General features: G+C 42.8%; 1 protein-coding gene across 1 annotated transcript in view; it reads right to left on the bottom strand.

Annotated features, from left to right (window-relative positions):
• LOC112224720 (diacylglycerol kinase eta-like) overlaps positions 1-24,818 on the bottom strand; it is a 131,980-nt gene that overhangs the window by 17,927 nt on the left and 89,235 nt on the right. The window contains exons 13-24 of the mRNA XM_042319949.1: positions 23,955-24,054; positions 23,559-23,862; positions 23,016-23,147; positions 17,733-17,867; positions 14,642-14,759; positions 14,377-14,487; positions 14,147-14,243; positions 13,872-13,979; positions 2,336-2,449; positions 2,071-2,205; positions 1,071-1,231; positions 811-916 (exon numbers count right to left, since the gene is read on the bottom strand). Of these exons, the coding sequence (XP_042175883.1) occupies positions 811-916; positions 1,071-1,231; positions 2,071-2,205; positions 2,336-2,449; positions 13,872-13,979; positions 14,147-14,243; positions 14,377-14,487; positions 14,642-14,759; positions 17,733-17,867; positions 23,016-23,147; positions 23,559-23,862; positions 23,955-24,054 (1,621 nt within the window). The remainder of the gene's footprint in view (positions 1-810; positions 917-1,070; positions 1,232-2,070; positions 2,206-2,335; positions 2,450-13,871; positions 13,980-14,146; positions 14,244-14,376; positions 14,488-14,641; positions 14,760-17,732; positions 17,868-23,015; positions 23,148-23,558; positions 23,863-23,954; positions 24,055-24,818) is intronic.

The raw sequence follows: 24,818 nt of genomic DNA, 5'->3' as shown, positions 1-24,818 counted from the left end.
TCACTAGCCACTTTAAACAATGCTACCTTATATAATGTTTACATACCCTACATTATTCATCTCATATGTATATGTATATACTGTACTCTATATCATCGACTGCATCCTTATGTAATACATGTATCACTAGCCACTTTAACTATGCCACTTTGTTTACATACTCATCTCATATGTATATACTGTACTCGATATCAGCTACTGTATCTTGCCTATGCTGCTCTGTACCATCACTCATTCATATATCCTTATGTACATATTCTTTATCCCCTTACACTGTGTATAAGACAGTAGTTTTGGAATTGTTAGTTAGATTACTTGTTGGTTATTACTGCATTGTCGGAACTAGAAGCACAAGCATTTCGCTACACTCGCATTAACATCTGCTAACCATGTGTATGTGACAAATAAAATTTGATTTGATTTGATTTGAGTCCTCACCTCACACACAGTCCTCACCTCACACACAGTCCTCACCCTACACACAGTCCTCACATCACACACAGTCCTCACATCACTCCTCACATCACACACACTCATATCACTCCTCATATGACTCCTCATATCACCCCTCATGTGACTCCTCATGTGACTCCTCACATCACATCACTCCTCACATCACATCACTCCTCATATGACTCCTCACATCACTCCTCACATCACTCCTCATATGACTCCTCACATCACTCCTCACATCACATCACTCCTCACATCACGCCTCCTCACACCACTCCTCACATCACTCCTCCTCACATGACTCCTCACATCACTCCTCCTCACATCACTCCTCATATCCTCTTGATGATGTCTAACCTCGGCTAACTTGGGGTGTGTCTTGTTGATGGCATGTGATGAGGCATTGACGGCGTGAGCCAGCTCCTGCTCTAAAAGCCCATTGGTCTTGGCTGCCTCACAGATCCTGTGATTGGACAAGGGGAGAGGTCAGAGGGCATCATTCTGACTGCTGACAGGACAGAGTGTTTACAAATATAGTATTCAAGATAACAGTTTAAAAAGGAATAAAAGGTGGTGTGTGTGTGTGTGTGTGTGTGTCTGTGTTTGTGTATATATACCTGGTGATGAGATCGTCTGCAGCGCGGGCAACCAGCTGTACGAGGGCCACCTCCTCCTCAGTGGCCAGGTCCACAGACTGCTGGGAGTAAAGGTGAGACCGCAAGGGCAGCTTGTCATACTTCAGCTTGTCCTCCCACGACTTCAGAGTGTTCTCAAATGCCTGCACATGGAGACACAGGGAGGAGACACAGGGAGGGACACATGGAGAAGACACATGGAGAAGACACAGGGAGGGACACAGGGAGGGACACAGGGAGAAGACACAGGGAGGGACACAGGTAGGAGACACAGGGAGGGACACATGGAGGAGACACAGGGAGGGACACAGGGAGGGACACAGGGAGGAGCAACAGGGAGGGGCACAGGGAGGGACACGGGGAGGGACACAAGGAGGAGACACAGGAAGGAAAGGAGTTAACGTCCACAGAGACACAGACCAAGACAGAGAGAGAGAGGGACAGAAAGAGAGACAGACAGAGACAGAAACAAAGAGAAACCGAGACAAAGACAGTAACAGGGACAGAGTCAGAGACAGGGCATACAGTAACAGTTTAAGATAGGATTCAATCCATATTGCAGAAGATCAGAGTTAGAGTTCGATATGAATTTAAAGGCAATTTTCCCATGTTTGCAGAGATAGCGTTCAAGGTAAACACTGTACATGTCGGTCCAATGCCCCCCCCAAAACATAACAGTTTAACATGGAACGGTCCAATCCCCCCAAAAACATAACAGTTTAACATGGAACGGTCCAATCCCCCCAAAAACATAACAGTTTAACATGGAACGGTCCAAACCCCCAAAAACATAACAGTTTAACATGGAACGGTCCAATCCCCCCCAAAAAACATAACAGTTTAACATGGAACGGTCCAATCCCCCCCCAAAAAACATAACAGTTTAACATGGAACTTCCGCGGTACTTCCACAATAGGGATTGAATCCAGCTCTGATTCCTTCCCCATATCATCTCTATTGACTGTTGGTCCTCTTTCTTACCCTGTCCCTGGTCAACATCTGGGCTCTGTTCTTGTGTTGGATCTTAATGACTCCAGGAGGTTGTACCCAGGCCTCTCCGTCCACTTGGATAGGAACACCCTCATCTCCCAGGATAGTGATCTTCACTGACCGACACTGACAGTGGAGGAAAGAGTCATTGGATGAAAGACTACAGTAGAGTAAAGGTAGTGTGTGTATGTGTGTGTATGTGTGTGTGTGAGTGTGTGTGTATGTGTGTGTGTGAGTGAGTGTGTGTGTTTGTTACCTGTGCTATGCGGTGGTGTTGCAGTTTGATGACTCTGGACACAGCCATCTGCATACTGCCAAACACTGCTACCACCTCCAGGATTTTATCATCAAACGACGGGGCACAGAATATCTAAACACACACGCGCACACACAGACACAGACACACACACGGGTTAAAACACAATGAACACAGTTACAGTACATTGCTCTAAAGCAGGGCTGCCCAATCCTGGTGCTGAAGGGCATAAACACATTTCTACCTTGTCCTCACCTGGTGTCCCAGGACTAAATTATTCCCTTATTAGAACCAGAAGTGTTTCTACCCCCTGGGACTTAAACATGCTCTGCTTTAGAGCATGTTGATGACACTTATTGTAAGTGTAGGTTCGGAATTATTTATCCTTATCCTCATCATCACCATCATAACCATCTTAACTATCATCATCATCATCACCATCATCATAACCATCACCATAACCATCATCACCATCATCATAACCATCATAACCATCATCACCATCATCATAACCATCATCACCATCATAACCAACCATCATAACCATCACCATAACTTTCATCACCATCATCATAACCATCATAACTATCATCGCCATCATAACCATCATCACCATCATCATAACCATCATAACCATCACCATAACCATCATCATAACCATCATCATCACCATCATCATAACGGTCATCATAATCATCATCACCATCATCATAACCATCATAACCATCATCATCACCATCATCATAACGGTCATCATAATCATCATCACCATCATCATCATCATATCCATCATAACTATCATCATCACCATCATCATCATCATCATCATCATAACCACCATCATCATCATAACCATCAACATCATCATCATAACCATCATCATCGTCATCATAACCACCATCATAACCATCATCATCATCATCACTATCATCATAACCATCATGACCATCATCATCATAACCACCATCACCATCATAAACATCATCATCATCATAACCACCATCAACATCATAACCATCATCATCATCATAACCACCATCACCATCATAACCATCATCATCATAACCATCACCATCATCAACATCATCATCATAATCATCATCAACATCATCATCCTAACTATCACCTATAGTGGAAATTTCCTGTATTTACCAAATCATGAGAGCAAACCACACACAAGTCAGAGTTATCATAAAGTCCATCTTTAATTATATGAGCTCCATCACAACCCTGTGACTCTCAGATTAATTCAGTGTCTATAAATGAATTCTCTGAGAGTGCTTACACATTGCAACTGAGATCCTTTATAGCGAAGACACACATAGCCAGACAGCATTGGCTATAAATTATCGTTCAGCTTTGTCTCCTAAACTATGTTCTTATCTCGCTCTTGGTACCACTCAGGACCAAAAACAAAACCTCATCAACAGGCATATATCAAATACACCCCTCCTGGACAAGATCACAGAGACACAGTGACTGGCACACAGACATTGTGGAGCCAAGAGATCATTGGTTCCCCCTCAATCATCCCTTCACATGGTTTAAAATATATGTTTACATATGAAGACAAGCTTGACCCCTCCCCTCTCTGCGGCCCAAGTAACTGACCCCAGGACAGAGAAAGGATAACTGCAAATGGCCACCACTATAGTACAACAAGATACATTCTAAATGAGAAGTAACTCACAAGCATATAATGAAAATAAAACATCTTATCTATGTTACCCAACTATTCTGATACATCCCCAACACACCGTCATCACCATTATCGTCATAACCATCATCACCATCATGACCATCATCATCATAACCATCATAACCAGCCGTCTTCATCGACCTGGCCAAGGCTTTCAACTCTGTCAATCACAGAGTTGGTTCACCAACTACTTCTCAGACAGAGTTCAGTGTGTCAAATCGTAGGGCTGTTGTCCGGACCTCTGCCAGTCTCTATGGGGGTGCCACAGGGTTCAATTCTTGGGCCGACTCTTTTCTCTGCATATATCAATGATGTCCCTCTTGCTGCTGGTGATTCTCTGATCAGCCTCTAAGCAGACCACACCATTCTGTATACATCCGTCCCTTTGGACACGGTGTCCAAATGAGCTTCAATGCCATACAACTCTCCTTCAGTGGCCCTCAACTGCTTTTAAATGCTAGTAAAACTAAATGCATGCACTTCAACCGATTGCTGTCCGCACCCACCCGCCCGACTAGCATCACTACTCTGGACGGTTCTGAATATGTGGACAACTACAAATACCAAGGTGTCTGGTGAGAAAGCATATTGATTATATTAGAAAAACAATGAACTATAAGCTTAGGTTACTATACAGATCTAAGAATTGTTTTACTGTATCCATTGGAAAGAACTTAGTTACCCAACTACCTAGACTGCTTCCTATCCTAGACTGTGGTGATGTCTTCTACAGTATAGAAACATACCTGTCCCGAGGGACTAGGTGTGTGAGGTAAGAATCAGGCGCAAAGAGCTTCAATATGGCACCAAAATACAATGCCCAAAACACAGGGTGCGAAAAATACAGACCAACCCAAAACACGGGGTACCTGGTCCGGAGCACAAACACACCCAACAACACAACACGTAACACAAGATTAATCCCGCACAAAACAAGGGCGGGTTTACTAGCCTTAAATAAGGAAGCCCATCAGGAAAACATAATAGGACACAGGTGCAACTAATAAGACAAAACAAACAGGAAAAGGGAAAGGGGATCGGTGGTGGCTAGTAGGCCGGTGACGACGACCGCCGAGCACCGCCTGAACAGGCAGGAGAGCCAACTTCGGCAGAAGTCGTGACACTACCCAAGACCTTAATCTCTGGAGATTCATTCTTGGATGCCACTATTGCACAATGTATTGTCTGTCACCCCCAAAACAGAAGACAATTGCATTGGTACCATTTAAAAAAAAATTATGTATCAACTTAAATTTCCCTGTATATATTCAAGGGTAAATCAGCAGTCTCTACATCCATTTTTAATGATATGAGGCCATTAATTCTTGAGGAATATAACTTAGAAATGCCTTGTGAGATGCCTAAGACAGTGCTACAGGGAGACAGGAGGGACAGCTGATCGCCCTCGCAGTGGCAGATAACGTGTAACAACACCTGCACAGGATCAGTACATCCGAACATCAACAACGTCGCTATGGGCACAAACCCACCGTCGCTGGACCAGACAGGACTGGCAAAGAGTGCTCTTCACTGACGAGTTTATCATCAAAGGAATGAGCATTACACCTGTAATCGATCCTCTGTACTCTGGAGCGGGACCTATTTGGAAGTGGAGGGTCCGTCATGGTCTGGGGCGGTGTGTCACAGCATCACAGCTTGTTGTCATTGCAGGCAATCTCAATGCTGTGTGTTACAGGGAAGACATTCTCCTCCCTCATGTGGTACCCTTCCTGTAGGCTCCTCCTGACATGACCCTCCAGCATGACAATGCCACCAGCCATACTGCTCATTCTGTGCGTGATTTCCTGCAAACAGGAATGTCAGTGTTCTGCCATAGCCAGTGAAGAGCCCGGATCTCAATCCCATTGAGCACGTCTGGGACCTGTTGGATCGGAGGGTGAGGGCTAGGGCCATTCCCCCAGACATGTCTGGGAAATTGCAGGTGCCTTGGTGGAAGAATGGGGTAACATCTCACAGCAAGAACCTTCACATCTGGTGCAGTCCATGAAGAGGAGAAGCACTGCACTACTTAATGCAGCTGGTGGACACACCAGATACTGACGGTTACTTTTGATTTTGACCCCCCTTGTTCAGGGACACATTATTCCACTTCTGTTAGTCGCATGTCTGTGAAACATGTTCAGTTTTCATCCCAGTTGTTGAATCTTGTTATGTTCATACAATTATTTACACATGTTGAGTTTGCTGAAAATAAACACAGTTGACAGTGAGAGGATTTTTTTTTTTTTTTTTTTTTAGTTTATTATAGATACTCAGTTTTATTAGTTGTATTAGTAGGTGTATTAGTAGTTTTATTAGTTGTAGCAGTAGTTTATTAGTTGTATTAGTAGTTTTATTAGTTGTATTAGTAGTTGTATTAGTAGTTTATATTAGTTGTATTAGTAGTTGTAGCAGTAGTTTATTAGTTGTATTAGTAGTTTTATTAGTAGTTTTTATTAGTTGTATTAGCAGTTGTAGCAGTAGTTTTATTAGTAGTGTTATTAATTACTAGTCCAATGCTCTAGCCTAGTGGTTAGAGCTTTGGACTAGTAACCGGAAGGTTGCAAGTTCAAACCCCCAAGCTGACAAGGTACACATTTGTCGTTCTGCCCCTGAACAGGCAGTTAACCCACTGTTCCTAGGCCGTCATTGAAAATAAGAATTTGTTCTTAACTGACTTGCCTAGTTAAATAAATAAAAAAGTTGTATTAGTAGTTGTAGCAGTAGTTTATTAGTTGTATTAGTAGTTTTTATTAGTTGTATTAGTAGTTGTAGCAGTATTTTATTAGTTGTATTAGTAGTTTTATTAGTAGTTTTTATTAGTTGTATTAGTAGTTGTAGCAGAAGTTTATTAACGGTCACGTTCGTTTTGATATTTTGTTTGTTTGTTTAGTGTTCTTCGTGTTTGTTTTCATCTATCATCAAAAAGATGTATTCACATCACGTTGCGCTTTGGTCTCCTCAATACGACGATCATGACAAGTTCATATTAGTTGTATTAGTAGTTGTAGCAGTAGTTTTTATTAGTTGTATTTAGTAGTTGTAGCAGTAGTTGATTAGTTGAATTAGTAGTTGTATTAGTAGTTTATATTAGTAGTAGTTGTATTAGTAGTTTTATTAGTTGTATTAGTAGTTTTATTAGTTGTATTAGTAGTTGTATTAGTTGTATTAGTAGTTGTATTAGTTGTACTAGTAGTTTTATTCGTAGTTGTATTAGTCGTTTATCTTAGTTGTATTAGTAGTTGTATTAGTAGTTTATATTAGTTGTATTAGTAGTTGTATTAGTAGTTTTTATTAGTTGTATTAGCAGTTGTAGCAGTAGTTGTATTAGTAGTTTTATTAGTTGTATTAGTAGTTGTAGCAGTAGTTTTATTAGTTGTATTAGTAGTTGTAGCAGTAGTTTATATTAGTAGTTGTAGCAGTAGTTTTTATTAGTTGTATTAGTAATTTTATAAGTAGTTTTATTAGTTGTATTAGTAGTTGTAGCAGTAGTTTATTAGTTGTATTAGTAGTTTTATTAGTTGTATTAGTAGTTTATATTAGTTGTATTAGTAGTTGTAGCAGTAGTTTTTTGGGGGGGACACTCTTGAAAACAAAATGGTGCATCTCGAGAGATTTCATCCTGCAAAATGTCTAATAAATAACCATCATCACAACCACCATCATCATTACCATCATCATTACCATAGCCATAGTCATCACCATCATTACCATCATCATTACCATCATCACAACCATCATCATCATTACCATCATCATTACTATAACCATAGTCATCACCATCACCATCACTTATCTCCCTCCATTGAAAACTGTCTTCTGACATTTTATTCACCTCCAAATCGTCTAGTGAGAACAGGGGAGGTTAGAGTTTAGATTAGAGACTCTGGAGTGAAAGGTTCCTCTGACTTGATATTGATCTCTCTGTCCACACTGTCCATGATTAGGTCAAGGTAATGATGAATCAGACATCATTGTACTACAACATTCCTCTGCTCTGATCCACTCATAAATGCCTCTTTAAAGCAGATCTGTACTAGTTAGCTCCAAGCACGTCAAAGGCTCAGAGAGGCTGTGATCTATTGTACTGTAGTTCAGAGTAATAGCACTAGGTGAAGCCCTACTCACAATAACACACCCTTCATTGAGTCCTATGTGACATCAAATAAAATAAAATAAAATTGTATTTGTCAAATGCGTTGAATACAACAGGTGTAGACCTTACAGTGACATGCTGAATACAACAGGTGTAGACCTTACAGTGTCATGCTGACTTACAAGCCCTTAACCAACAGGTGTAGACCTTACAGTGAAATCCTGACTTACAAGCCCTTAACCAACAGGTGTAAACCTTACAGTGACATGCTGACCTACAAGCCCTTAACCAACAGTGTACACCTTACAGTGAAATCCTGACTTACAAGCCCTTAACCAACAGGTGTAAACCTTACAGTGACATGCTGACCTACAAGCCCTTAACCAACAGTGTACACCTTACAGTGAAATCCTGACTTACAAGCCCTTAACCAACAGGTGTAGACCTTACAGTGACATGCTGACCTACAAGCCCTTAACCAACAGGTGTAGACCTTACAGTGAAATGCTGACTTACAAGCCCTTAACCAACAGGTGTAGACCTTACAGTGAAATGCTGACCTACAAGCCCTTAACCAACAGTGTACACCTTACAGTGAAATCCTGACTTACAAGCCCTTAACCAACAGGTGTAAACCTTACAGTGACATGCTGACCTACAAGCCCTTAACCAACAGGTGTAGACCTTACAGTGACATGCTGACCTACAAGCCCTTAACCAACAGGTGTAGACCTTACAGTGAAATGCTGACTTACAAGCCCTTAACCAACAGGTGTAGACCTTACAGTGACATGCTGACCTACAAGCCCTTAACCAACAGGTGTAGACCTTACAGTGACATGCTGACCTACAAGCCCTTAACCAACAGGTGTAGACCTTACAGTGAAATGCTGACTTACAAGCCCTTAACCAACAGGTGTAGACCTTACAGTGACATGCTGACCTACAAGCCCTTAACCAACAGTGTACACCTTACAGTGACATGCTGACCTACAAGCCCTTAACCAACAGGTGTAGACCTTACAGTGAAATGCTGACCTACAAGCCCTTAACCAACAGGTGTAGACCTTACAGTGAAATGCTGACCTACAAGCCCTTAACCAACAGGTGTAGACCTTACAGTGACATGCTGACCTACAAGCCCTTAACCAACAGGTGTAGACCTTACAGTGAAATGCTGACCTACAAGCCCTTAACCAACAGGTGTAGACCTTACAGTGAAATGCTTACTTACAAGCCCTTAACCAACAGGTGTAAACCTTACAGTGAAATGCTGACTTACAAGCCCTTAACCAACAGGTGTAGACCTTACAGTGACATGCTGACTTACAAGCCCTTAACAAACAGGTGTAGACCTTACAGTGACATGCTGACTTACAAGCCCTTAACAAACAGGTGTAGACCTTACAGTGACATGCTGACTTACAAGCCCTTAACCAACAGGTGTAGACCTTACAGTGACATGCTGACTTACAAGCCCTTAACAAACAGGTGTAGACCTTACAGTGACATGCTGACTTACAAGCCCTTAACCAACAGGTGTAGACCTTACAGTGAAATGCTGACTTACAAGCCCTTAACCAACAGGTGTAGACCTTACAGTGAAATGCTGACTTACAAGCCCTTAACCAACAGGTGTAGACCTTACAGTGAAATGCTGACTTACAAGCCCTTAACAAACAATGCAGTTAATTTTTTTAATGAAAATAAAAAATAAAAGTAACAAATAATAAGTAAAATAACACTATCATTATTTTGGATAGTCAGATTAATATAATAGTTTGATTAAAACGAATTCCCAAATACACCTGTTTACACAGACACATCTGAAATCAGGCACCTGATGGGACTGTAAATCCAGAAAATCTGGAATCAAAATAAATGTCCTACCACAGCGACCATGTTATTTTTGCCAAGACTATTTGATTAGGAGTTCGGACATATACAGTTTGTTTGTGAAAACTATTTAAGATGCGTACTTTTAGTTTTTACAAATTCACTTCATTCGCCCTTAACAGGGAGGCTTGTGTTGCTGGTGCTGGCATATGTACAGATCAAATACACCCCTGGAACTCTGATTAAGACCTACACATGTCCTAATCATTGTAAAGGTTGCTCAGAAAACCAGGTGCTTTAAACAGGCAAATGCTTCCTTCGATTATGACCTGACGCCGATTAAAAAAAGCAGAGTAAAGTGTTCACATGACTAATGCCATACTCTGAACAGGCAGTTAACCCACATGACTAATGCCATACTCTGAACAGGCAGTTAACCCACATGACTAATGCCATACTCTGAACAGGCAGTTAACCCACATGACTAATGCCATACTCTGAACAGGCAGTTAACCCACATGACTAATGCCATACTCTGAACAGGCAGTTAACCCACATGACTAATGCCATACTCTGAACAGGCAGTTAACCCACATGACTAATGCCATACTCTGAACAGGTAGTTAACCCACATGACTAATGCCATACTCTGAACAGGCAGTTAACCCACATGACTAATGCCATACTCTGAACAGGCAGTTAACCCACATGACTAATGCCATACTCTGAACAGGCAGTTAACCCACATGACTAATGCCATACTCTGAACAGGCAGTTAACCCACATGACTAATGCCATACTCTGAACAGGCAGTTAACCCACATGACTAATGCCACACTCTGAACAGGTAGTTAACCCACATGACTAATGCCATACTCTGAACAGGCAGTTAACCCACATGACTAATGCCATACTCTGAACAGGTAGTTAACCCACATGACTAATGCCATACTCTGAACAGGCAGTTAACCCACATGACTAATGCCATACTCTGAACAGGCAGTTAACCCACATGACTAATGCCATACTCTGAACAGGCAGTTAACCCACATGACTAATGCCATACTCTGAACAGTCAGTTAACCCACATGACTAATGCCATACTCTGAACAGGCAGTTAACCCACATGACTAATGCCATACTCTGAACAGGCTAGTTAACCCACATGACTAATGCCAGTTACTCTGAACAGGCAGTTAACCCACATGACTAATGCCATACTCTGAACAGGCAGTTAACCCACATGACTAATGCCATACTCTGAACAGGCAGTTAACCCACATGACTAATGCCATACTCTGAACAGGCAGTTAACCCACATGACTAATGCCATACTCTGAACAGGTAGTTAACCCACATGACTAATGCCATACTCTGAACAGGCAGTTAACCCACATGACTAATGCCATACTCTGAACAGGTAGTTAACCCACATGACTAATGCCATACTCTGAACAGGCAGTTAACCCACATGACTAATGCCATACTCTGAACAGGCAGTTAACCCACATGACTAATGCCATACTCTGAACAGGCAGTTAACCCACATGACTAATGCCATACTCTGAACAGGCAGTTAACCCACATGACTAATGCCATACTCTGAACAGGCAGTTAACCCACATGACTAATGCCATACTCTGAACAGGCAGTTAACCCACATGACTAATGCCATACTCTGAACAGGCAGTTAACCCACATGACTAATGCCATACTCTGAACAGGCAGTTAACCCACATGACTAATGCCATACTCTGAACAGGCAGTTAACCCACATGACTAATGCCATACTCTGAACAGGCAGTTAACCCACATGACTAATGCCATACTCTGAACAGGCAGTTAACCCACATGACTAATGCCATACTCTGAACAGGCAGTTAACCCACATGACTAATGCCATACTCTGAACAGGCAGTTAACCCACATGACTAATGCCATACTCTGAACAGGCAGTTAACCCACATGACTAATGCCATACTCTGAACAGACAGCTAACCCACATGACTAATGCCATACTCTGAACAGGCAGTTAACCCACATGACTAATGCCATACTCTGAACAGGCAGTTAACCCACATGACTAATGCCATACTCTGAACAGGCAGTTAACCCACATGACTAATGCCATACTCTGAACAGGCAGTTAACCCACATGACTAATGCCATACTCTGAACAGGCAGTTAACCCACATGACTAATGCCATACTCTGAACAGGCAGTTAACCCACATGACTAATGCCATACTCTGAACAGGCAGTTAACCCACATGACTAATGCCATACTCTGAACAGACAGTTAACCCACATGACTAATGCCATACTCTGAACAGACAGTTAACCCACATGACTAATGCCATACTCTGAACAGGCAGTTAACCCACATGACTAATGCCATACTCTGAACAGGCAGTTAACCCACATGACTAATGCCATACTCTGAACAGGCAGTTAACCCACATGACTAATGCCATACTCTGAACAGGCAGTTAACCCACATGACTAATGCCATACTCTGAACAGGCAGTTAACCCACATGACTAATGCCATACTCTGAACAGGCAGTTAACCCACATGACTAATGCCATACTCTGAACAGGCAGTTAACCCACATGACTAATGCCATACTCTGAACAGGCAGTTAACCCACATGACTAATGCCATACTCTGAACAGGCAGTTAACCCACATGACTAATGCCATACTCTGAACAGGCAGTTAACCCACATGACTAATGCCATACTCTGAACAGGCAGTTAACCCACATGACTAATGCCATACTCTGAACAGGCAGTTAACCCACATGACTAATGCCATACTCTGAACAGGCAGTTAACCCACATGACTAATGCCATACTCTGAACAGGCAGTTAACCCACATGACTAATGCCATACTCTGAACAGACAGTTAACCCACATGACTAATGCCATACTCTGAACAGACAGTTAACCCACATGACTAATGCCATACTCTGAACAGGCAGTTAACCCACATGACTAATGCCATACTCTGAACAGACAGTTAACCCACATGACTAATGCCATACTCTGAACAGGCAGTTAACCCACATGACTAATGCCATACTCTGAACAGGCAGTTAACCCACGGTTCCTAGGCCGTCATTGAAAATTAAATTTAAAAAAATTTAAAAAATACTCGGCCTTCTGCCGTAATCAGTTCAATATCAAATTATTAGTGTTCATGTAAACGTACTCACTGATATCAATTCAACAGGTTTATTTTCAATGGGGCCAAAATAGACGTCTGAAGATGGTTTATAGTTTGAACACAGTTTAAGAAATATGTTTGTGCATGTGGATTTACTGCAAGTGTGTGTGTGCACCTGTGGTGTGTGTACAGAGAGTAAATGCTGAGGATGATGTGTGTGTTGGATCAGTTCCACTGGAAGTCCTCCCAGCAGCTGGCTCTGTCCCAGCACAGCTGTTACAACACCACGTCAGAGGTAACCTTTTATTTAACCTTTATTTAACTAGGCAAGTCAGTTTAGAACAAAGTCTTATTTTCAATGACGGCCTCCCCCTACGATGCTAGCCCAATTGTTTGCTGCCCTATGGGACTCCCAATCATGGCCGGATGTGATACAGGCTGGAATTGAACCAGGGCGTCTGTTGTGACGCCTCAAGCACTGAGATGCAGTGCCTTAGACTGCTGCGCCACTCGGGAGCCCCAACCTCACTGCCCTGGAATTACAACACCACGTCGCACACACAGAGAGGTAACCTTACGGAACTAGGGGCCTGTCATGCCAAATAGTGTCCCCCTGTCACAAAGTACCAACCAGAGGTGGTATAGTTATGTTTGCCCATTCTCCTACAACACTGAGCCAGCAGCCACAAAGTACCAACCAGAGTCACACACACACAATTTTGGTAGAACAGCACTCACGTCGTCCTCCTTGGTTCCTCCCCAGAAGTTGGTTCCACCTGCATAGCTGGGGATGTTCAGCACCGCAATGCCCTGAAGGCTGGGCAGGGGGATGTACTGACCATCACACTGGACGGACACACCCCCACACACACACACACACACACACACACACACACACAGTTACAGTTAGGCTCTATTCCAACATGTCCGCCATTCTATCCACCACAAAACATAGATTTTTTTTACGGGAATGTCTCTTCTAGTAATTCTAGTTCTATGGTTTCATTTCTCACCTCCAGTTGAACCTTCTGTTCTAGATTCTTGTAGGTTCTCTGGAGGAGTTCCTTGGTGCCCAGAACCCCATACCATACCCTGTTCTTAGTACGACTCCTAGAGAAGGGGGGGGTGTAGTGAGGAAGAGAAAGGAGTATAATGAGAAAAGGGTGAGAGAATAGAGGAGAGAGGAATGAGAGACCAGTGGAAAGGGATGAGGGAGGAGAGGAGAGATAAACCTAGAGCTCACCTGCACTTCTCTGGGTGTTCTTCCCTCTTGTTGTTGAACTCCAATGTGATCTTAGCATCCAGCCCAACGCCAAAGTAGTTGTTCATGACACACTTCTCACTAAAGCCCTCTCTGTGGGGAGATAGAAAGACTCAGAGAAGTTCACAAAACTACACAAACCTTTAAAAAAATATATGTTTTGATCTGGTCACCAAAAAGGGGCGAGTCTGAAACTTTCTGAATATGGTAGCCTAAAGGTCAGAGCTGAGAGGTCAGAGGGTCTTACAGTGAGTCCAGGTCAGAGTCCAGAAAGGGCGTAGCTCCAAATGGGTCGATATTGGCCAGCAGCATCTTACTGATGATGGAGCTACCAGCTATAGAGGCTGCCAGACCAGCACGCAAACCTGTACAGAGAAACAGTGGTGTTCTTAAAAACGGCTGTGTGTGGTATGTCTACATGTCTCAGGGTAAACGATGTGTGTGTGTGTGTGTGTGTGTGTGCGCGTGCGTGTGTGTGTAAAGCTTGGGCAGTATACTGTAAACTGGGGCTTTTGAAAATATTTCAAAACCATCAATACCGTTGAAACTATTTCTTTGAAATGTTAGATTTTTATTTGAATATTTGTAACTACTTTTTAAATAAATACCTGCAGTCAAATTGTGTGCAATACGTTAGGCGATAAAGAAGATTGCATTCCTCATTTCACATTATTTTCTATTATAAAGCTTACCAGTAGTCACAGTCACAGGGTGTTTGTTTGCAAGCACACAACAACGAGAGACCGAAGCCTTGTGAGTCACTCACCGTTGTACAGCATGCGCCAGGTGAACTAATTACAGTATGGAATTCACAATTAAATGTTTGCCAGCTAGATATCTCTTAAACTATTAAGTTAAAGCTGCAATATGTAACTTTTTGGATGACCCGACCAAATTCACTTAGAAATGTGAGTTATAGATTTGTCATTCTCATTGAAAGCAAGTCTAAGAAGTGGTAGATCTGTTCTATGTGCGCTATTTCTATGCTTCCCGTTCTTAAGTTTCGTTTTTTGCGTCTTCGACTCTCGGTTTTGCACCCCAGCTTCAAACAGCTACAATATTTTTGGTTTTTGAAAATATATTTCACAGTGATTTAGATGGTACAATGATTCTCTACACTACACATTGCTTGTTTTGTTACATAAACAGAAATTAGGCAAATTATTTGAATTTTAGCAATCAGGAAATGGCCATTTCTACTGTCTAAAGTGTGCTAAGTGCTCTGCAGTTGTGCATTTGGTTTGCTCATTTAGTAGCTATCTATCTAAATCCAGCTTCGCTTGGTAACAGCAGAGAATCCCCTCCTAGATCAAGTTTCCTGCCTAATATTTCTTTTGTAAGAAGCATTTTTGAGTTACTTGTATACATTTATGAGCTGGGATGTCAGTCCTGTAAGTACTTTAGGTCAGAGACTAAAATATGTATAAAATGTTTGCAATGCGCTCGTTTGCATTTAGTTGGAATTCTCTATGGGATTTTACATGTAGAGCGTATTTGTTAGCATTGCTAATCGTTATGAAGATATGACAATCTGTGTGTGTGTGTGTGTGTGTGTGTACATGTATCAGGGCAGATGTGTGTGTGCATACGCGTGAGCACGAACCATAGAAGATGAAGTGTGAAAGTGAAGTGCATATGTGAAGTATGTATGTGAAATGTGCATGTACAGTGCCTTGCGAAAGTATTCGGCCCCCTTGAACTTTGCGACCTTTTGCCACATTTCAGGCTTCAAACATAAAGATATAAAACTGTATTTTTTGTGAAGAATCAACAACAAGTGGGACAAAATCATGAAGTGGAACGACATTTAATGGATATTTCAAACTTTTTAACAAATCAAAAACTGAAAAATTGGGCGTGCAAAATTATTCAGCCCCTTTACTTTCAGTGCAGCAAACACTCTCCAGAAGTTCAGTGAGGATCTCTGAATGATCCAATGTTGACCTAAATGACTAATGATGATAAATGCAATCCACCTGTGTGTAATCAAGTCTCCGTATAAATGCACCTGCACTGTGATAGTCTCAGAAGTCCGTTAAAAGCGCAGAGAGCATCATGAAGAACAAGGAACACACCAGGCAGGTCCGAGATACTGTTGTGAAGAAGTTTAAAGCCGGATTTGGATACAAAAAGATTTCCCAAGCTTTAAACATCCCAAGGAGCACTGTGCAAGCGATAATATTGAAATGGAAGGAGTATCAGACCACTGCAAATCTACCAAGACCTGGCCGTCCCTCTAAACTTTCTGCTCATACAAGGAGAAGACTGATCAGAGATGCAGCCAAGAGGCCCATGATCACTCTGGATGAACTGCAGAGATCTACAGCTGAGGTGGGAGACTCTGTCCATAGGACAACAATCAGTCGTATATTGCACAAATCTGGCCTTTATGGAAGAGTGGCAAGAAGAAAGCCATTTCTTAAAGATATCCATAAAAAGTGTTGTTTAAAGTTTGCCACAAGCCACCTGGGAGACACACCAAACATGTGGAAGAAGGTGCTCTGGTCAGATGAAACCAAAATTTAACTTTTTGGCAACAATGCAAAATGTTATGTTTGGCGTAAAAGCAACACAGCCCATCACCCTGAACACATCATCCCCACTGTCAAACATGGTGGTGGCAGCATCATGGTTTGGGCCTGCTTTTCTTCAGCAGGGACAGGGAGGATGGTTAAAATTGATGGGAAGATGGATGGAGCCAAATACAGGACCATTCTGGAAGAAAACCTGATGGAGTCTGCAAAAGACCTGAGACTGGGACGGAGATTTGTCTTCCAACAAGACAATGATCCAAAACATAAAGCAAAATCTACAATGGAATGGTTCAAATATAAACATATCCAGGTGTTAGAATGGCCAAGTCAAAGTCCAGACCTGAATCCAATCGAGAATCTGTGGAAAGAACTGAAAACTGCTGTTCACAAATGCTCTCCATCCAACCTCATTGAGCTCGAGCTGTTTTGCAAGGAGGAATGGGAAAAAAATTCAGTCTCTCGATGTGCAAAACTGATAGAGACATACCCCAAGCAACTTACAGCTGTAATCGCAGCAAAAGGTGGCGCTACAAAGTATTAACTTAAGGGGGCTGAATAATTTTGCACGTCCAATTTCTCAGTTTTTGATTTGTTAAAAAAGTTTGAAATATCCAATAAATGTCGTTCCACTTCATGATTGTGTCCCACTTGTTGTTGATTCTTCACAAAAAAATACAGTTTTATATCTTTATGTTTGAAGCCTGAAATGTGGCAAAAGGTTGCAAAGATCAAGGGGACCGAATACTTTTGCAAGGCACTGTATGTGTGTATGGCGCCCATGTGTGCATATACCGTAGGATGTACCAGGGCAGATGATACGTGTGTTGAGTACAGGCAGGTTCTCCTTGCTGGTGGTGAAGGGTGTGATGGAGAAAGAGCCACATGATTGGCTGCTGCGACTCACACACCTTTCAGGAGGGGAACAAGGACTCTTAGCCACTAGAGAGAGAGAGACAGAGCAAGAGACAGAGACAGCGAGAGAGAGAGAGAGAGAGAGAGAGAGAGAGAGAGACATTAGTACATAGACATACACTATCTATTCTAGTATGTACTAAAGATCACTATCTATTCTAGTATGTACTAAAGAGCACTATCTATTCTAGTATGTACTAAGGATCACTATCTATTCTAGTATGTACTAAAGATCACTATCTATTCTAGTATGTACTAAAGATCACTATCTATTCCAGTATGTACTAAAGATCACTATCTATTCTAGTATGTACTAAAGATCACTATCTATTCTAGTATGTACTAAAGAGCACTATCTATTCTAGTATGTACTAAAGATCTAGGGGAGAGTCGATAGAACGAGGGGATTACATCAGAGAGTATACAATTCCTACTGGTCTGAGGCAGGAAGAAGATTCCTTGTGAACAGGAAGAGCCCCTGTCCCACAGACAACGACATATCATACAGGACACAGACACACACACTTAGGGACAAACACACACTGTGTTTGTAAATACTACACTGTGCTCTGTAAATACTACACTGTACTCTGTAAATACTACACTGTGCTCTGTAAATACTACACTGTGCTATGTAAATACTACACTGTGCTCTGTAAATACTACACTGTGCTCTGTAAATACTACACTGTGCTCTGTAAATACTACACTGTGCTCTGTAAATACTACACTGTACTCTGTAAATACTACACTGTGCTCTGTAAATACTACACTGTGCTCTGTAAATACTACACTGTGCTATGTAAATACTACACTGTGCTCTGTAAATACTACACTGTGCTCTGTAAATACTACACTGTGCTCTGTAAATACTACACTGTGCTATGTAAATACTACACTGTGCTATTTAAATACTACACTGTGCTCTGTAAATACTACACTGTGCTCTGTAAATACTACACTGTGCTATGTAAATACTACACTGTGCTAATTAAATACTACACTGTGCTATGTAAATACTACACTGTGCTATGTAAATACTACACTGTGCTAATTAAATACTACACTGTGCTAAGTAAATACTACACTGTGTTTGTAAATACTACACTGTGCTAGTCTGTAAATACTACACTGTGCTAAGTAAATACTACACTGTGCTATGTAAATACTACACTGTGCTAATTAAATACTACACTGTGCTATGTAAATACTACACAGTGCTAATTAAATACTACACTGTGCTCTGTAAATACTACACTGTGCTAATTAAATACTACACTGTGCTCTGTAAATACGACAAAGTGCTATGCAATTTTTATTTTATTTTTTATTTCACCTTTATTTAACCAGGTAGGCTAGTTGAGAACAAGTTCTCATTTACAACTGCGACCTGGCCAAGATAAAGCAAAGCAGTTCGACACATACAACAACACAGAGTTACACATGGAATAAAACAAACATACAGTCAATAATACAGTAGAAAAATAAGTCTATATACAATGTGACAAGTGAGGTGAGATAAGGGGTGTAAAGCCAAAAAAAAGGGAGAAAAAAAAGGGCATGGTGGCAAAGTAAATACAATATAGCAAGTAAAACACTGGAATGGTAGATTTGCAGTGGAAGAAAGTAGAAATAAAAATAATGGGGGGCAAAGGAGCAAAATAAATAAATACAGTAGGGAAGAGGGAGTTGTTTGGGCTAAATTATAGATGGGCTATGTACAGGTGAAGGAATCTGTGAGCTGCTCTGACAGCTGGTGCTTAAAGCTAGTGAGGGAGAAAAGTGTTTCCAATTTCAGAGATTTTTGTAGTTCTTTCCAGTCATTGGCAGCAGAGAAAATACTACACTGTGCTATGTAAATACTACACTGTGCTATGTAAATACTACACTGTGCTGTGTAAATACTACACTGTGTTTGTAAATACTACACTGTGCTGTGCAAATACTACACTGTGCTGTGCAAATACTACACTGTGCTGTGCAAATACTACACTGTGCTGTGTAAATACCATGTAGAGATATTCGGCCACTCTTGAAATACCTAATCCAGCTATCCACTGACTGCACTGTCAATAACAAACTAAACCCAGTATAATTTAATCAGGAGAAATAAAGTTCATGTTTTCCATTTGTAATTCTTCACAAACCCTTGAATTTAATTACAGCAGGGAACATCATGTGTGGGCTTGTCAGACAGAGCCCATGTTCCCTGACACGGTGTAGTTAGTTGAGGACATGTTCCCTGTGACACGGTGTAGTTAGTTGAGGACATGTTCCCTGTGACAGGGTGTAGTTAGTTGAGGACATGTTCCCTGACACGGTGTAGTTAGTTGAGGACATGTTCCCTGTGACACGGTGTAGTTAGTTGAGGACATGTTCCCTGTGACACGGTGTAGTTAGTTGAGGACATGTTCCCGTGACAGGGTGTAGTTAGTTGAGGACATGTTCCCTGACACGGTGTAGTTAGTTGAGGACATGTTCCCTGTGACAGGGTGTAGTTAGTTGAGGACATGTTCCCTGTGACACATGTTGTAGTGTAGTTAGTTGAGGACATGTTCCCTGTGACAGGGTGTAGTTAGTTGAGGACATGTTCCCTGTGACACGGTGTAGTTAGTTGAGGACATGTTCCCTGTGACACGGTGTAGTTAGTTGAGGACATGTTCCCCGTGACAGGGTGTAGTTAGTTGAGGACATGTTCCCTGACACGGTGTAGTTAGTTGAGGACATGTTCCCTGTGACAGGGTGTAGTTAGTTGAGGACATGTTCCCTGTGACACGGTGTAGTTAGTTGAGGACAAGTTCCCTGACACGGTGTAGTTAGTTGAGGACATGTTCCCTGTGACAGGGTGTAGTTAGTTGAGGACATGTTCCCTGTGACACGGTGTAGTTAGTTGAGGACATGTTCCCTGTGACAGGGTGTAGTTAGTTGGGGGCATGTTCCCTGTGACAGGGTGTAGTTAGTCAAGGACATGTTCCCTGTGACAAGGTGTAGTTAGTTGAGGACATGTTCTCTGTGACAGGGTGTAGTTAGTCGGGGGCATGTTCCCTGTGACAGGGTGTAGTTAGTTGAGGACATGTTCCCTGTGACAGGGTGTAGTTAGTTGAGGACAGGTTCCCTGTGACAGGGTGTAGTTAGTTGAGGACATGTTCCCTGTGACAGGGGGTGTGGGGACAGTTAGTTGGGGACATCTTTCCTGTGAGGTGTAGTTAGTTGAGGACATGTTCCTGTGACAGGGTGTAGTTAGTTGAGGACATGTTCCCTGTGACAGGGTGTAGTTAGTTTGAGGACAGGTTCCCTGTGACACGGTGTAGTTAGTTGAGGACAGGTTCCCTGTGACAGGGTGTTAGTTGAGGACAGTTCCCTGTGACAGGGGTACATGTTCCCTGTGACAGGGTGTAGTTAGTTGAGGACATGTTCCCTGTGACAGGGTGTAGTTAGTTGAGGACAGGTTCCCTGTGACACGGTGTAGTTAGTCTGGGGCATGTTCCCTGTGACAGGGTGTAGTTAGTTGAGGACATGTTCCCTGTGACAGGGTGTAGTTAGTTGAGGACATGTTCCCTGTGACAGGGTGTAGTTAGTTGGGGACATCTTTCCTGTGACACGGTGTAGTTAGTTGAGGACATGTTCCCTGTGACAGGGTGTAGTTAGTTGAGGACAGGTTCCCTGTGACACGGTGTAGTTAGTTGAGGACAGGTTCCCTGTGACACGGTGTAGTTAGTCGAGGACATGTTCCCTGTGACAAGGTGTAGTTAGTTGAGGACATGTTCCCTGTGACAGGGTGTAGTTAGTTGAGGACATGTTCTCTGTGACAGGGTGTAGTTAGTTGAGGATATGTTCCCTGACACGGTGTAGTTAGTTGAGGACATGTTATCTGTGACAGGGTGTAGTTAGTTGAGGACATGTTCCCTGTGACACGGTGTAGTTAGTTGAGGACATGTTCCCTGTGACACGGTGTAGTTAGTTGAGGACATGTTCCCTGTGACAGGGTGTAGTTAGTTGAGGACATGTTCCCTGTGACACGGTGTAGTTAGTTGAGGACATGTTTCCTGTGACACGGTGTAGTTAGGTGAGGACATGTTCCCTGTGACATGGTATAGTTAGTTGAGGATATGTTCCCTGTGACACGGTGTAGTTAGTTGAGGACATGTTCCCTGTGACAGGGTGTAGTTAATTGAGGACATGTTCTCTGTGACAGGGTGTATTTTGTTGAGGACATGTTCCCTGTGACAGGGTGTAGTTAGTTGAGGACATGTTATCTGTGACAGGGTGTAGTTTGTTGGGGACATGTTCCCTGTGACACGGTGTAGTTAGTTGAGGACATGTTCCCTGTGACACGGTGTAGTTAGTTGAGGACATGTTCCCTGTGACAGGGTGTAGTTAGTTGAGGACATGTTCCCTGTGACAGGGTGTAGTTAGTTGAGGACATGTTCCCTGTGACAGGGTGTAGTTAGTTGAGGACATGTTCCCTGTGACAGGGTGCAGTTAGTTGACGATCCACTAGGTGGTGTTGTTATTAATATCCTATGTTTTTTCCTGTAGGATACAACTAACTCTTCTGAATTCAAAATGGGCTCCTAGCCCCTACTCCCTAGCACCTACTCTCTAACCCCTACATCCTAGCCCCTATACCCTAGCCCCTATTCTCTAGCCCCTACTCCCTACACACTGGGCACAGACGTCATTCAACATCTAGTTTTGATTTAATTTTGCTTGTGAACTAATGTCAATTTAATGTGAAATCAACAAAACATTTCACCAGGTCATTGGATTTATGTTAAAAGTTGGGTGAAAAAAAATTGAAATTCAATCACGTTCATGACTTTTTGCAAATCGAATCAGTTTTCCATGTTGATTCAACGTCATCACAATGAATGTTCTTGTTGAAAGAAAGCAGAATTAATGTTGATTCAATCAGTTTTTGCCAAGTGGGTAGCCACTCCTCTAGATCTTAACAGGATTGGATAGATGGAAGCAAGAGACAGACAGAGAGAGAAGGAGACAGGCAGGCAGACAGGCAGACAGACAGACAGACAGACAGACAGACAGACAGACAGACAGACAGACAGACAGACAGACAGACAGACAGACAGACAGACAGACAGACAGACAGACAGACAGACAGACAGACAGACAGACAGACAGACAGACAGACAGACAGACAGACAGGTGACTCACATGGCAGGATCTCTAGTTCCTTGGTGTCCTCGTCCTTTTCACTGTCCCTGTTGTCCTCCTCTCCCTCCTTCCTGAACTCAAACGTGGACGGCAGCTCCTGCTCCTCCGTGCTGGCATTCTGCTCATCCACCACTAGGGAGAGAGAGAGGGCAGGGAGAGTGAGGAGGAATAGAGGATGAGGAGAAAAGAGAGAAGAAGGATAAGAGGGAGAGAAGGACGGGGAGAGGGTGAGAAGGAGAGAGAAAGGGAGGGGGAGAGGGTGAGGGGAGAGAAGGATCTGAAATTGCACATCACATCTTCATATTACGTGACAAAGTGATTACCAATTATTTTTGTAGTTGAACTGTCTGGAGTCCCATTGTATTCTCTCTGAACCAGGCATTAAAGACTCGCCAAAGGCTCTACTCTAGTGTATGTCTGATCTGTTTTGTCAAAATGTATTTCTACGTACCTCTCTCTGCCTGTTGCATGATCTGTTATGGTCTATATCTACGTACCTTTCTCTGCCTGTTACATGATCTGTTATGTCCTATATCTACGTACCTCTCTCTGCCTGTTGCATAATCTCTCGTACAGCCTTCTTCAGGCTGTTTGCCCGTAGCATCAACTGTTCTTTAGCTCTGAACATCTTGTGTGGCGAACCTCCTCCGTTCTCTCCTCCCTTCTCACTCTCCTCCGCTTCCAGTTTCTCCTTCAGCTCGGTCAACGACTCCTCGCTCAACTCCTCCTCTTCTTCCTCCTCCTCAACGATGGGGGGTGTGGAAAGGCGAGGAGGTGGGGGAAATGACTGGGTTTCTGTGTTGAGGGTCTGAAGGAGCAAATCTAGCTTCTCATTCAGGATGGCACACTGGTGGGGGAGAGGAGTTAATTTAGAGTGTGTGTGTGTGTGTGTGTGTGTGTGTGTGTGTGTGTGTGTGTGTGTGTGTGTGGTGTACTTACTTTGAGAGACATGGTGTCACACTCCTCTGTATTCTCAGTGCTTCTCTCATAGGACTTCCCCACTTTGGCAACAAAGTCCTTTACTGTCTCACACAGGATCCTAGAAGGGGAGAGAGTAAAGAGAAAGAGAGAGAGGTGAGGGAGAGAGAGAGAGAAAGAGAGAGAGGTGAGGGAGAGAGAGAGAGAGAGCATACTCTGTACTGCATACTCTCCTTGCCCTCTACCTCACGATACAAAACAACACCACACATCACAAAAAACATATCCTCACCATTTCTACAACCGTATATCCAACCCATAGTCCACAGATGTACTGACGCCCCCCCGACATACCATATCTCCTGAAACATCTCCACACTTTATTATTCTATAGAACTCAAACTCAACCCTAAGGCGCCCAGACACCATTCCATTAAATAATAGTAAAGGGCCTGTTATCCCCCACCTTTGACCTTGTTCCTCCTTGTTAGCCAAATAGCCAACTCTTCCTTATTGGAATACCTGTACCCCATGATAAACATCCCGACAGTAAACTCCACCACCAAGCTTTCACACAGACATTAACCTGGCGCACACAGAAAACACACAATGCACAGTTTCACCCATGACACAGAAAGGACACTCCTGTCCAACTCCTGGGTCGACCCGTGCCAACCAGCCATTAGTGGCCTGGGCTCCATGTAGAACCCTCTGGAGGTCCCCTGACCTCTTTGGTACTGGGAAACTGTAGAGCCCCCTCCATCTAAAACCCACCATACTCTCCGCCCCACATACCCCCGGCCACTGATTTGCCTTCACTCCTGTTAGGCTTCTAACGTTCCTCACCTTATAAATGCAGAGGTCGGAGAGGGCTTTACCTCCCAC

This window comes from Oncorhynchus tshawytscha, linkage group LG03 (genome assembly GCF_018296145.1).
Source record: "Oncorhynchus tshawytscha isolate Ot180627B linkage group LG03, Otsh_v2.0, whole genome shotgun sequence".
Lineage (NCBI taxonomy): Eukaryota > Metazoa > Chordata > Actinopteri > Salmoniformes > Salmonidae > Oncorhynchus > Oncorhynchus tshawytscha.
Note: the sequence above shows the minus strand (reverse complement) of the source record. Positions and strands in the feature narration are given on the sequence as shown.